The sequence below is a fragment of the Gossypium arboreum genome, chromosome 2, assembly GCF_025698485.1.
Source record: "Gossypium arboreum isolate Shixiya-1 chromosome 2, ASM2569848v2, whole genome shotgun sequence".
NCBI classification, from domain to species: Eukaryota; Viridiplantae; Streptophyta; class Magnoliopsida; order Malvales; family Malvaceae; genus Gossypium; species Gossypium arboreum.
The window spans coordinates 50,662,527-50,674,836 of record NC_069071.1 but is presented as its reverse complement, the minus strand read 5'-3'; the positions used below and the strand labels follow the sequence as shown (position 1 = coordinate 50,674,836).

The 12,310-nt window shown below is 30.7% G+C and overlaps 1 protein-coding gene and 1 long non-coding RNA gene across 2 annotated transcripts; both read left to right on the top strand.

Moving 5' to 3' along the window:
* The first annotated feature begins 2,418 nt into the window (after positions 1–2,418).
* Positions 2,419–5,753, top strand: LOC108466160 (ADP-ribosylation factor-like). The gene is made up of 9 exons (XM_017766517.1): positions 2,419–2,545; positions 3,818–3,856; positions 3,982–4,044; positions 4,434–4,452; positions 4,878–4,989; positions 5,033–5,183; positions 5,269–5,384; positions 5,457–5,520; positions 5,677–5,753. Exons 1-9 carry the CDS (start codon positions 2,419–2,421, stop codon positions 5,751–5,753), a joined length of 768 nt encoding a protein of 255 aa, XP_017622006.1.
* A 3,907-nt stretch (positions 5,754–9,660) lies between these two features.
* On the top strand, positions 9,661–12,065 carry LOC128283544 (uncharacterized). The gene is made up of 2 exons (XR_008273908.1): positions 9,661–10,145; positions 11,721–12,065. It is a non-coding gene; the product is annotated as an uncharacterized LOC128283544 (long non-coding RNA).
* The last annotated feature ends 245 nt before the right edge of the window (positions 12,066–12,310 follow it).

Here is a 12,310-nt window from a genome sequence, read left to right as displayed (position 1 = left end):
TTCACTATACCCAAAAGATTAGTTTGATAGTGTGAATCGAGGTCCGACGTCCCTTCGATCCCCGAGCTAGCTTGGTAATACTATAAGAAAATGAAAAGAAAGTAGAGTAAGAATAAAGCTTAGTAAGTTTGCATGTAAATAATTAACAACATTAACCATGCGTTATCATACACATGACATAATAATATTATCACAATGTCATCAAGTATCATAGGTACATTTTAAGTCATGTCATTTACATAATGTACAATAAAACTCATGATCATAATTCATTCATTCACTTCTTACCAAGGTCTCATCGATTCATAATCTCAATATTTATGAGTTTTGTGTACATACCTATACCTTTCCAACATGATCATACCTTGTCATTTCTTTAACATAATCTTTGGAATACTAAAGGATACTTGGGAACTCTCATGCACATAGTAAGATGCAAATGCCATATCCCAGATATGGTCTTACATGGGATCACATATCGATGCCAATGCCATGTCCCAGACATGGTCTTACATAGGATCACATATCAATGCCAATGCCATGTCCCAGACATGGTCTTACATGGGATCACATATTGATGCCAATGCCATGTCCCGACATGGTCTTACATAGGATCACACATAACCCTAATGTCATGACTTTGTATCCTAACTATTCTTAAGGTTCAACCAGGGTTTCGAGATATCAAACTTCATCGAATCGTCATAGAGTTATCATTAATTAAATCCACAAAGACAATCACAAAATTCATGCAATATTAAAGCATTAAAAACATAATAATGTAATGTTCCATTATTTACACACAAACTTACCTCGGTACCAAAATATGACCAACTATTCGATTTAGTCTACGACCTTGTTCTTTCCTCGATTTAGGTCCAGGCTCTATTTTTCTTGATCTATAATAGCAAATTTCACTTATTTAATTATCGCATTTTTCAAAATAGTCCATAAATACAATTTTGCCCCTAAATTTTCATATAATTACAAATTAGCCCCTAGGCTCGTAAAATGAAATGTGTTCATTTTCTTTATTATCCGAGCCTAGCCGAACTTATAACATGCTCATAGTAGCCCACATTTCTCATTAAATCATACATCTTACTACTCATTTTACAAACTTTATAAATAAGTCTTTTTTAGCCATTTTCACTAGAAATCACTTAGTAAAAGATGTTTATCACACGTCAAACATTCATATTCTTCCATTAGACATCAAAACACATACATGTCATACATGGATAAAATTTCAAATATGAACCCTACTTCAAAATATGGCTCCAAATAGGTAAATCGGGTTACGAGGGTTTCAAAAATGTAAAGAGCATTAAAAAATGGGCTAGGATGCACTTACTATTGACCTTGAAAGTTGAAGAAACCCTAGCTATGGAACCCTTAGAAATTTCGGCACACATGAAAAATATGGACACCAATTTTTAACTTCTTTTCCCTTTTTATTCTTTTATTAACGAAATGAAAAAAATGCCCTTAAGGCATTTTTTTCAAATTTTTCCTATTCATGCCCATTTTTATCCATAAAAATAAAAATTGGGCAAATTTCTATTCATGGACCTCTAATTAATAATCCATGGCAATTTCATGCTTAAAGCTTCTAGAACTCACATTTTGCAACTTTTGCAATTTAGTCCTAAATGTCAAATTTGATACTTTATCAATAAAATTTCTTCATGAATTTTCACACATGTATTCAATCATATCATAGACCTCATAATAATCATAAAATAATTATTTCTACTTTAGATTTGTGGTCTCGAAACCACTATTCTAACTAGGCCCAAAATCGGGATGTTACACCTTTAATAGGAAAATAAAGCCAACGAGAGAGGGAATAAGTGCATCAATATATGTTTATGAATACACACATTTATCGAACAATATGATGGAATGTAAAGTATTATTCGAAAGCGCACTCCTAAAGTTATATAATTTCATGAAAATAGTGCTCCTAATAGTATTCGACGCCTCGAAAGTGCCTCAATTATACAAAAATATTGCTTGTGGCCCTCTACTTTTAATTTTCATCCAGAAAAGGGTTAGACAAATCACGCCCAGCTGGGCGAGCCTGCCCATTGTCATAGCAGGAAAGCGCGCCTAGCTGGGTGTGCTTTCTCTAACCTTTTTCTTTAAAAGTACATGCCCGTCCAATTTTTCAACTTTTTTTAGGTATGTTTTGGATATATTCCTAGAAGACACTACTCTTTCAACATGTTTTCAACTTCATGTTTCATTGTCTCTAAAAAATCTTCTCCGGCAACCTATTCATCACTCCTATACAAAACATTTCTCGGTGTTAAAACTTTCTGTCGCTAAAAAACTTTAGTCGATGTTCGAAGTATTATTGAATCTTCATGATCCGGTATCGCTCTGAGCCACACATATTCCATATATCATGCCGAGATGGGACCATTACCTCTGAAGCCTATACTGGGGAAGTTGAGTTTCGGGATTATTTTGCTTTGTACTGTCATGGGTGATAGTATTACTAAGGTCACAATTGATGGTCATTACACAGTCATGGATAGAGGTATAATGGGGGAGATAGTTAATGCTCTATACGACCATGAGCTCAAACTTTTCGAATACCCGAAAATGTTTCTTGATAAATAACATATGGAAGTTTAAGGGCATAATCATAGGGAAAAACTGTGGGCCTTCTCGCTATAATTGGCATAATTTTTTCCTCCATTTCCAAGTAGCCAATACCTTTAACCTTTCTTCTTATTTGAAGGTCGGTACTGTCATGGATGCAGGAGGACTCTCAACTAGGGAGCGACTATTTCAGTGGAGTAAAGGTGATGCTTCTTTTAGACTAACATAGGTTTCCATTATTAAACAACCCATTAATAACTACAACCATTTCCACGCCAAAAAAAGTTTGACCTATACTTCTGCCGAAATATCCGCTCTCCCCCGAGAGTTCTTTTGTGTCCACCTCTGTGTCAGCATTCAAATAAGAATGGAAGGTTAAAGATAACGGCTACGTGAAAATAGAGAAAAAAAATCATGTTGATTACACTAGATATACCCCCATTTTTCCCTATGATTTTGACCTCAATATTATATATGGTATATATAAGGCTTCATTTGCGTGGTATCCAAAAAGCTTGAACTCGTGACAGCATAACAACCGTCAACTAGCCCCCAGTTATACTTAAACCTATGACTATATCACGGCCACCGACTGGGACCTCCACTTGGACTTTGACCCCTTATCTTATAAATCACAATCACCTCGAAATCAGATTTTCCCAAAATGGGTTTTTGAGGTGATAGCCTTATCCCGCTACAACATATGAAATGTATGTGCTATGAGGTGTGTTATGACATTCTCAACTTGAAAACACCTCTGAAGTTCCTCAGTTTCAGTCGAAAACCCCAAACACTTTTAAAAAAACCCTAAGCCCAAAAACCATAAAAATATTAAAACCTTAAACCCTAACATTATGTTTGGTTGGGTGTAATTGGAATAGATTACAGCCCAATTCAATGGGCCCACCACCAAACCAATGTTTGGTTGGCTGTAATGCCTATTACAACCTTATTCAATCCCTCCTCTATTCCTACTAAACACACTGAATAGCATTCGACACCCTCCCCACAGAATAGCCACTCCTCACGTGTCAGTTTCAACTTTACCCTTCTCCCTTCCTCACATTTTCCTTCTAGCCTCTTCACTAACTTTACCCTTCCTCACGCTTGAAGCTCCATCGACGCCTTCGCCCTCGACGCCTTCGCCCTCTCAAGTTAGGGCCATATTTCATTTTTTTTAATTATTGTTTTGATCACCTTCTAACAGATCGGCTTCAGATGGGTGAGGTAGCCTCTACAATTCCAAGTAGGTTTGCCTTTGTCGGCTACTCTCTCAATTCTTCTTTATCATTCTTGTTTTGGGTCTTCATTTTTTTTTTCTAAATGCCTGACAGCTTTGATGCGCCATTTTTTTGAACTCTTTTTTTGCAGCGATTGGGTTTAATGTAGAGACTGTACAATACAACAACATCAAGTTTCAAGTATGGGATTTAGGTAAGTTAACGTTAATAAACCAAAAATAGCAGCTAATGTAGTTTATACAAATAAAGTTCAATTTAATTTATCGAATCATTGAAATTTGCCTTAATCCTTTTACTTCAAATTAAATCATTGAATTTCATTTTTGATCCTATAGTTATCTGGTTAGCCTGCTTGCTTTGGCATTTGCCACAAGGCCTTTGGGAATTTTAGTTATAGTTTGAATTTTATAAGATTATATCAGCAAAAACTTTTGTGGCTTGAATTTACAAAGAAATTGTTTTAGTTGTTGAGTTTAAACATGTATCTCCGTTTTGCTTATCAATTGTGAGATTCTATAAAGTAGTAACATTCATTTAACTCTTTGTTCCAGTTTAAATTAAATCTAGTTTTGATTTTTGCAGGTGGTCAGACAAGCATTAGGTACTTGTTTTTAAGCTATGTGTTCTCAAGGAAACATCCCAATACCTTTGGTACAGATGATATTTTCAATTGATTTGTTAAAGTAGCTTTAGTTGTTGTGATGTGTCTTCTAACTAATGGAGATGCAACCTCTAAGTTACTTTGCTTCCTCTATTTATTTAATTCTGATATGGGGATATGTTGTGGGTTTTTCTGACTGCTCTTTAGCTAGACAATAAGGTGAGATGAAAGAAGATTCATCATTTTTCATTTATTTACTTAGGAAGGAGTTTTGTTTTTTGGAATTTTTCATCGCCAATTTTCTTTCTTTGTGATGATTTTAGTCCTTTCATCGGGCAATTTGCTGCTTGTTGAACACGCCGATTGACTTCACCACCCTCCAACACTCGTCTTCCACTTTTCTTTTTAATTAGCATCTTTTACAGGCCATATTGGAGATGCTATTTCCCAAATACACAAGCAATAATTTATGTTGTTGATTCAAGTGACACTGATAGAATTGGAATAGCCAAGGAAGAATTTCATGCCATTTTAGAGGTATTCTTATGTCTAAACTGGCTAGTCGTGTTTGCATACAGAGACTGAGCAGAGGGTGACACAAGTAATTATTCGCTCTGCTATTGACTTTGAGAGGGACCCATGGCCTAAGGTTTCGGACAATGCAAAGGACCTTGTAAAGAAAATGCTTAATCCTGATCCAAAGCAGCATCTTACAGTACAAGAAGTGCTTGGTAACCTTCTGTACATGTTGCATGCTTTGTTTATGTTGATATATGTTTTCTATGTATGAAAAATCATCCCAACTATTGTATGCAGAACATCCATGGCTACAAAATGCCAAGAAAGCACCAAACATTCTGTTGGGTAAGACTGTGAAAGCTAGGCTCAAACAATTTTCTATAATGAACAAGCTGAAGAAGAGAGATCTAAATGTAATAATCCACTTTGCACCACCTTTGACTAGTTTTTATTGATTGTGTGTTGCATTTCTAAATGTTTTCTAGGGCCCTTGTGATGAAACTAGCTCTAACTTACCTCTTGTAGGTGCAATTGCTGATAGTCAGTTAGGCATGTTCTATTTTTCTTGCTCTTGATTTTGTCTGGTCATATATTGCAATAGTTTATTTTTTGCTTGAATATTTCTTTTATTTATGTATATTTAGTTACATAGTATTTTTAGATAATGCCTCATGGTCTATCTGGAGCAACATGATGATATGGTAGATTTTCCACAGGTGAAGAGACCAGACCTTCTGGTTGGTCTTCAGCAGATCCTCCACACAGGAGGCATTCTGGGCTGATTACAAATTCTAAAAGTTTAGCTAAACAAAAAGGTCCAGTAGCTAATGATCTTTCTGCTACTAATGATTCTATGGTGATAATTAGTATTATTTTGTATTTTGTATTTGGGCTATGACTATTTGACCAAAACTATCATTATATTTTGTATTTGACCAGTAGCTAATGATCTTTCTACATGCATGTGAATTTGTTCATTATATTTTGTACTTGGGCTATGACTGTTTGACCAAAACTGTCATGGCCTCCATGTTGTTGCTGAATTTCAATTTCAATTATTTTGGTTGGGATTTATCAGTAATAAATTATGTGAATATATCTTATGGAATTATTCATAATCTTTTTTCACTATTAAATACAAAGATAAACACACTCTATGCAATTCACGTTCTCCTACAATCTAGACAATTCACATTCTTTTACTCTTACAACAATATGAATGCTAATCAAATGACACATAGTTAAGGGAGGCGGGAAAAATAATTGAAATACAAACAACACAAAAATGGATAAAAACATAATAATAATTATGATTTTTTAATTTATATAATAATAATTCTATTAAGAATTTTATTAAATTATATATTATTTTATTAAGTTATATTTAATAATAATTATGTTAAAATATGGTTAAATTATTTATTATTTTTATTAAATTATTTTTAATAATAATTTTATTAAATTTTAATAACAATAACAATAATCATCTACCTAAAAAAATTTTACTAAGGGTATTCTGGTCATTTTAGTTTTTCTCCTTATGCTGTTACAACATCATTCCATTCAACAAAACACAAGAATACTATTACATTTCTATTCCATTCCATTCAAGCAAACAGTTGAATTACTGATTACAGGTCTATTCCATCACAGCTCTATTCAATTACAGCCGTATTCCATTACAGTGAACCAAACGTACTGTAAGAATATTAAAACCCTAAACCTAAAAATATTAAAAACCATAACCCTAGGAGAGAGAAACAAAAAACTTTCCGTTTCTCTCTCTAAAAATGACCTATTTCCTTAAATTAAAAAAAAATGGGGCTTAAAAGCCTAATTAAAAAAAATTGGCATGTTAGGCTAATTTAGCCTCCTCTCTCTTATTAATTTACAATTAATATTTACATTATAAATATTCTTTATTAAACTTATAGCTACACTTTTACATGCAAAGGAGCAAAATAGTTAGTACTATTCGGATACCAATAGTTTAAATTTTTGCTCAGGTTAATTTTTGTTCGGTCTATTTTGATCAATTTTGCTTTTACTTGTATGTACTGGCTTGTATTAGATTATAATATCTTAAGCCAATTTCTAATTTTTTATGTTTTTTGTATTTTCTAAAAGTTTTGATAAAAAACCTACAACAAAACACTAAAGTATATGTATAAATTAAATAATATACACAAATAAATAGACAACATCCAGATTCATTGGTTTTCACGATGATATAAAAAGAGGAAAAAATAATCTTAAAACATATAAAAATTCTTCAAAATAAAAAATAAAAAATTGTCAAGGTGGTACTTTTTGTGAAGAAAATTTCAAATCTTTTAAGCTAATATCTAGAAACTGTTGAATATATTGTTTTAATCTTATTAAAAGTATTTTTTGAAAACATATTTTAAATAACCAAAAATAAATAAAAAGAAAATAAACACTAAATTTATAAACCAGAAAAGGAATAAAAAGAAATAAAAACTTACAGTTAAGAAACTCAAACTATAAAGTGTTGTGATGTCAACAGTGGATTAGTAGTTGATTCAAAGTTGCGTAGAAATTTGTTGAAGAAAAGTAAAAATTTGTGAAGTATCACATGTAGACTTTTGTAATTGTTGTAGAAAAAGAAGACTTATGGTTATTGACTTCACTTTACTTTAAGTTTTTTTTTATATTTCAATCATTTAAAAATTAATATTTAAAATTGAATTTATTTAAAAATAGCATAAATTATATCGTAGGTGACTTTAAAATAGTATCTTTCTATTTTGATCACTTAAAATTTTTTTATTTAAAAATAGTGTAAATTATATCTTAGGTCACTTTAAAATAGTGTCTTTCTATTTTGGTCACTTAAAATTTTATTTTTTGTCAATTTAGCCACTTTAATTAAAATAATTACTTGAATTTGTCATTGCCGTTAAAAGTTCTGTTAATCGACATTATTGACGTGTCATTGTTTTGACTTTTGACTAAAGTTAGGGACCTCTTTGTAATTGATCCAAAATTATTTTTTGTTTATTTGCAACATAAGACTAAAGTTTGTAAATTTTCTCTTTTTTTCTTCTTTTTTATTTCCTATGAATAATAACAGTGAAACATGAGGATTGTTTTGACCCATTTAAAACAACCCAACCCCAATCTCACACTCAACTCAATGTTTCTTTTGTCTTTTGTTCTCGCCTTATTGCTTTCCATGGGATTCTTCTTAGTTATTGGTAGTCAATCTTATCTTGCGAATTCAATTTTTCGGGAAATTAAGCAAGCGTTAATAATTCAGTAATATTTACACAATCAAATTCATCTTAGCAATAGACTGTATCAAAATAAACAAATTTATTGTACATATATTTTTAAAATATTGAAATTTAAAAAAAAAGTATTAATTGACAACAGAGAAAATGATATTAAAATCAAATGTTTCGACATCTAAAACATTATTGCCACCATAGATGAAGTACAAAACAATTGGTAAATGATAATTCCGCAAATGATCTCTAACCACATTTTTATTTTTTTAATAATTTGAAATTTAAAAGAAAATTTCTAAAATTGAAGATAAACTAGAAGATTTTTTTATTGTTAAAATATTAACTAAAGAAAATTTTGAAGTTTTAGTATTTTAATTTTTTTCTACGCACGTAATACTAATAGGAGTAGTAACAACCTCGTTTACTAGTTTTTGTCCAAGAGAGTAGATTGGATTGTTTTAAAAGAGTCCAAATTATCCTCACTTTCCTATGTTATTTTTCCAAGGAAACAACCAAGAAGAACAAGGAAAAAGAAAAAGAAATAAAAAACTTACAAACTTTAGTCTTATGTTGTAAATAGAAAAAAAAAGTGTTTTAGACTAATTATAGAGAAGTCCTTAGTTTTAGCCAAAATTAAAAAAGAATGTCACGTCAACAATACGTTATTCGATTAACGGAGTTTATAAAGACAGTGACCAATTCAAGCAATTATCTTAATTAGAATGACTAAATTGATAAAAAAAAATAGAAAAGATGAATATTACGAAAATAATGTTAGAAAAAAATTAGAATATTATCTTAACTTTCCCATCCACTTTATCTCCTTTTGTTCCCTTCTTTTAGCTTTAAACCAATTTTTTATAAAGGCTATCACTTTCTGAAAAATACCTAAGCTAAGTTTATATATTTTATAACACAGAAAATTTTAGATAGACACGTGAGACTATTACGGTATCCAATTTGAGAATTTAAAAGAAAATTTTGAAAAAAGAAGTTAGAAAAATGATTAGTATAAGAATAAATTTGATTTTGGATATGAAATTAAGGAAAGAATTTTAGAAGTGAAAACATGATTTAAGGACTAAATCATAATTTTTGAGAAGTTTGAGGATTAAAGTGTAATTTGACTAAATTGGAAAATGTGAGCTATTAGTGACTAATTAGGATAAGGATGAGTTGGGTTATATATAAGTGTGATAAAAATCACTTTTGAAACAAATTGGTAAGATTTGATTGTATAAGGATTAAATTATAAATTCTCTAAATTTGTCGAGAAAAAAGGTAAAAAGGGTAATAAAGTAATTATCTAATTGAAGGAAATTTTTGTCAATTTTCAAGATTTTTATGGTAAAAGTGTTCTTTATATGAGATATTTTATGTATGAAATAAATTTGGGTATTTAAAACTTGGAATTGTTGGAATTTTGGCTTTTGGACCTACTTGGGTAATTTTAAAAGGAAAGAAAAGATGAATGACTGTCCCCATCAATCTTCTCTTGTTGCTGCTGACCCCCTTTCTTCCATGGCTTCCCTCATCTTTTTCTTCATTTTTGTCTTCAAATTTCCCAAAAACCTAATACCCAACTTTGAGATTTTGCTCAAATCTCTTAGGAAATAACCTCCAAACTAGTTTTCCACAATCATCTCATCAAATTTTAGCAAGAGTTTTCATGGAGTTAGAGATAGAAAATGGAAGCTTGAGAGAGAACTTCATAAATGATTGGTGATGATGTTTTCTACTCCTCCTAACTTAACATTTGTGAGTTGTGTTATGAGAAAGCTATGAAAGCTCGTGGATTAACACATTGTTATATTTTTATTTATGAGAAAAAATTGGAAATAATGGAAATGGAGTTTTCAAGGTTTGGTAAAGGAAGATTCAAGGTGTTAGGAAGCTAATCCTTGATTTTTGCACATCGAAGAGGTAAGTACCTTTCGATAATCTTTCTCCTATACTAATATGTTTAGAAAAGTATGAAATTGTGTTTGAATATCAAAATAGTTATATAATGAAAATGTGTAAATTTTCATGGCTTAATGTGTTAGCATGAATATTGGGAACTATTAAAGTTTAATACGCCTTGATTATAATGTACTAAAATTAACTAATTATGAGGCATGAGAATTTGGTTGCCATGGATAATTTCTAAAGTGATTTAATGTAATGACTATTCTAGTAGTGTCAGAAAATATGGTTTTAGAATCTCATTTCTGTAAATTAAGTCCGTGGATATAAAATAAGAATATTTACGGAGTTAATGTAAAAATATATTGAGATTAGGTTAATCAATTTAGCTGAAAAGTAGTTAATTAAGGCTTATGGAGTAAATTGTAAAAGTCAAATCGCTATCAAGTTTTAATTAAGAAAAAGTCTGGGGACTTAGATAGTAATTTTTCCAAAGACTAAAATGGTTAAAAATCAATTTTAGTTAGTAGATAGTGGATGGTGATGAGGTTGGACATTAAGTTAAAATAATTATAATTAAAATAATTAATTAAGTGTAATTAAATATAAAACTTAGATAGTAATTATTCCAAAGACTAAAATGGTTAAAAATCAATTTTAGTTAGTAGATAGTGGATGGTGATGAGGTTGGACATTAAGTTAAAATAATTATAATTAAACTAATTAATTTAAAATAATTAAATATAAAACATGATTAACTAAACTAATTAAAATTAATCTAACTATATAAGTAAATTAATATTGGAAAGATGAAAATAAAACCATCATATTCATCATTTATCACAGTCCTCCATTAGAGAAAAGAAAAGAAGTAAACCTTCAAGCTTTGTTGAACTTTCAACAATCAATTAAAGTAAGTCCCTAAGCTATTTTTCTTTAATTTTTATAGAAATTGAATCATAAGAGCTTGACCTAGCTAGTTAAGTCGATCCATTAATCTAGTTATAGGTCGAAAGGTATTAATTAGGTTAATTGTTAGCTAATTAGTAAGAAAAACCCAAGGATCTAAGTTAATTATGAACACCAAAGTTAGTCACCCTTCTACCTATTTAAATTGATTATGATTTTGGTATTTAGTTTGTATGCATTTTTGTTTTATTTTACAATTCATCCCTTTAGTTTTGTAGTAATATGGTTAGTACATGAGTATCTATTTAGACTTCGGTAGTGTGTTAGTCATTGCTAATAATTTAGTTTAAATAAACCTCCCTTGGGTATGATCCTTGGTTCGTTGTAAATAAGAACTATATTACAGTTTGACCTGTTCACTTGCAGATACTACACTTAGTTACATATTCAATTGCATAATCCTAAGCCCCGACACATGCATGCTATGATGCGATCAAGTTTTTGACACTGTTTTCGGGGAGGTTTCGATGTTAGACTAAAGTTTTAGTAGTTATTGCATGCTAATTAAGATAAGTAGGAAAATTGGAATTCACAGATATGGTATTTATTTTACTTATTTACAATTTGTTTTGTCTATTTTTATTAACTTATTTGTTTTTCTTATTTGCAATGTATGACTCGAAGTAGAGGAGATCTGGTAAAGTTTAACCTTAAACCAGAACACACTTTAAAACGAGCATGGAGAACTCTCATCCTAAGAGAAGATCCACTAGTGGTTGATCCACTACATGAAAATTCGTTGTATGAGGACCAACCGAAGCAAATACTACCAACAATAGAACTAGTTCCATAGATTGAAGAGTCGATGGCAAAGTAGAACTGCTCGTTGTGTGACTACTCATGTAACCTCCCTAGCCTGGCCTAAACATTATAGCTAGATTGAGAAGGCTATATTAGCCACCGAAATGGCTAGGCTAACTTACGTTACTTTTGAAAACCTTAAATAAACTCATTTTAGAGAAAAAAAAATATAGTTGTACTTTGAGTTAGTTTAAAAACATTCATTTATTAGGTCATCTATACTTAAGATTCATTTTATTATTGATAGTATTGTTTTAAAGAAAAAAAATTTGTTCGTTGCTTTACTTATAAAGCGACTTGTGTTAACTAATACAACGGAAAAACCATAATTCATTTCATTTTGGAAATCTAGTTGCCTTATCAATTTGTTTTTCCAAAAACGGTTTCTTTGTAATGCAACGAAAATTAAGGAA

Bases quoted from the DNA above. Each gene is read 5' to 3' on its own strand.
- LOC108466160 (XM_017766517.1), top strand. From the start codon at position 2,419: ATGGGACCATTACCTCTGAAGCCTATACTGGGGAAGTTGAGTTTCGGG. The intron at 5,184-5,268 runs GTAACCTTCTGT...TATTGTATGCAG, and splicing joins TACAGTACAAGAAGTGCTTG to AACATCCATGGCTACAAAAT. The intron at 5,521-5,676 runs GCATGTTCTATT...ATGATATGGTAG, and splicing joins AATTGCTGATAGTCAGTTAG to ATTTTCCACAGGTGAAGAGA.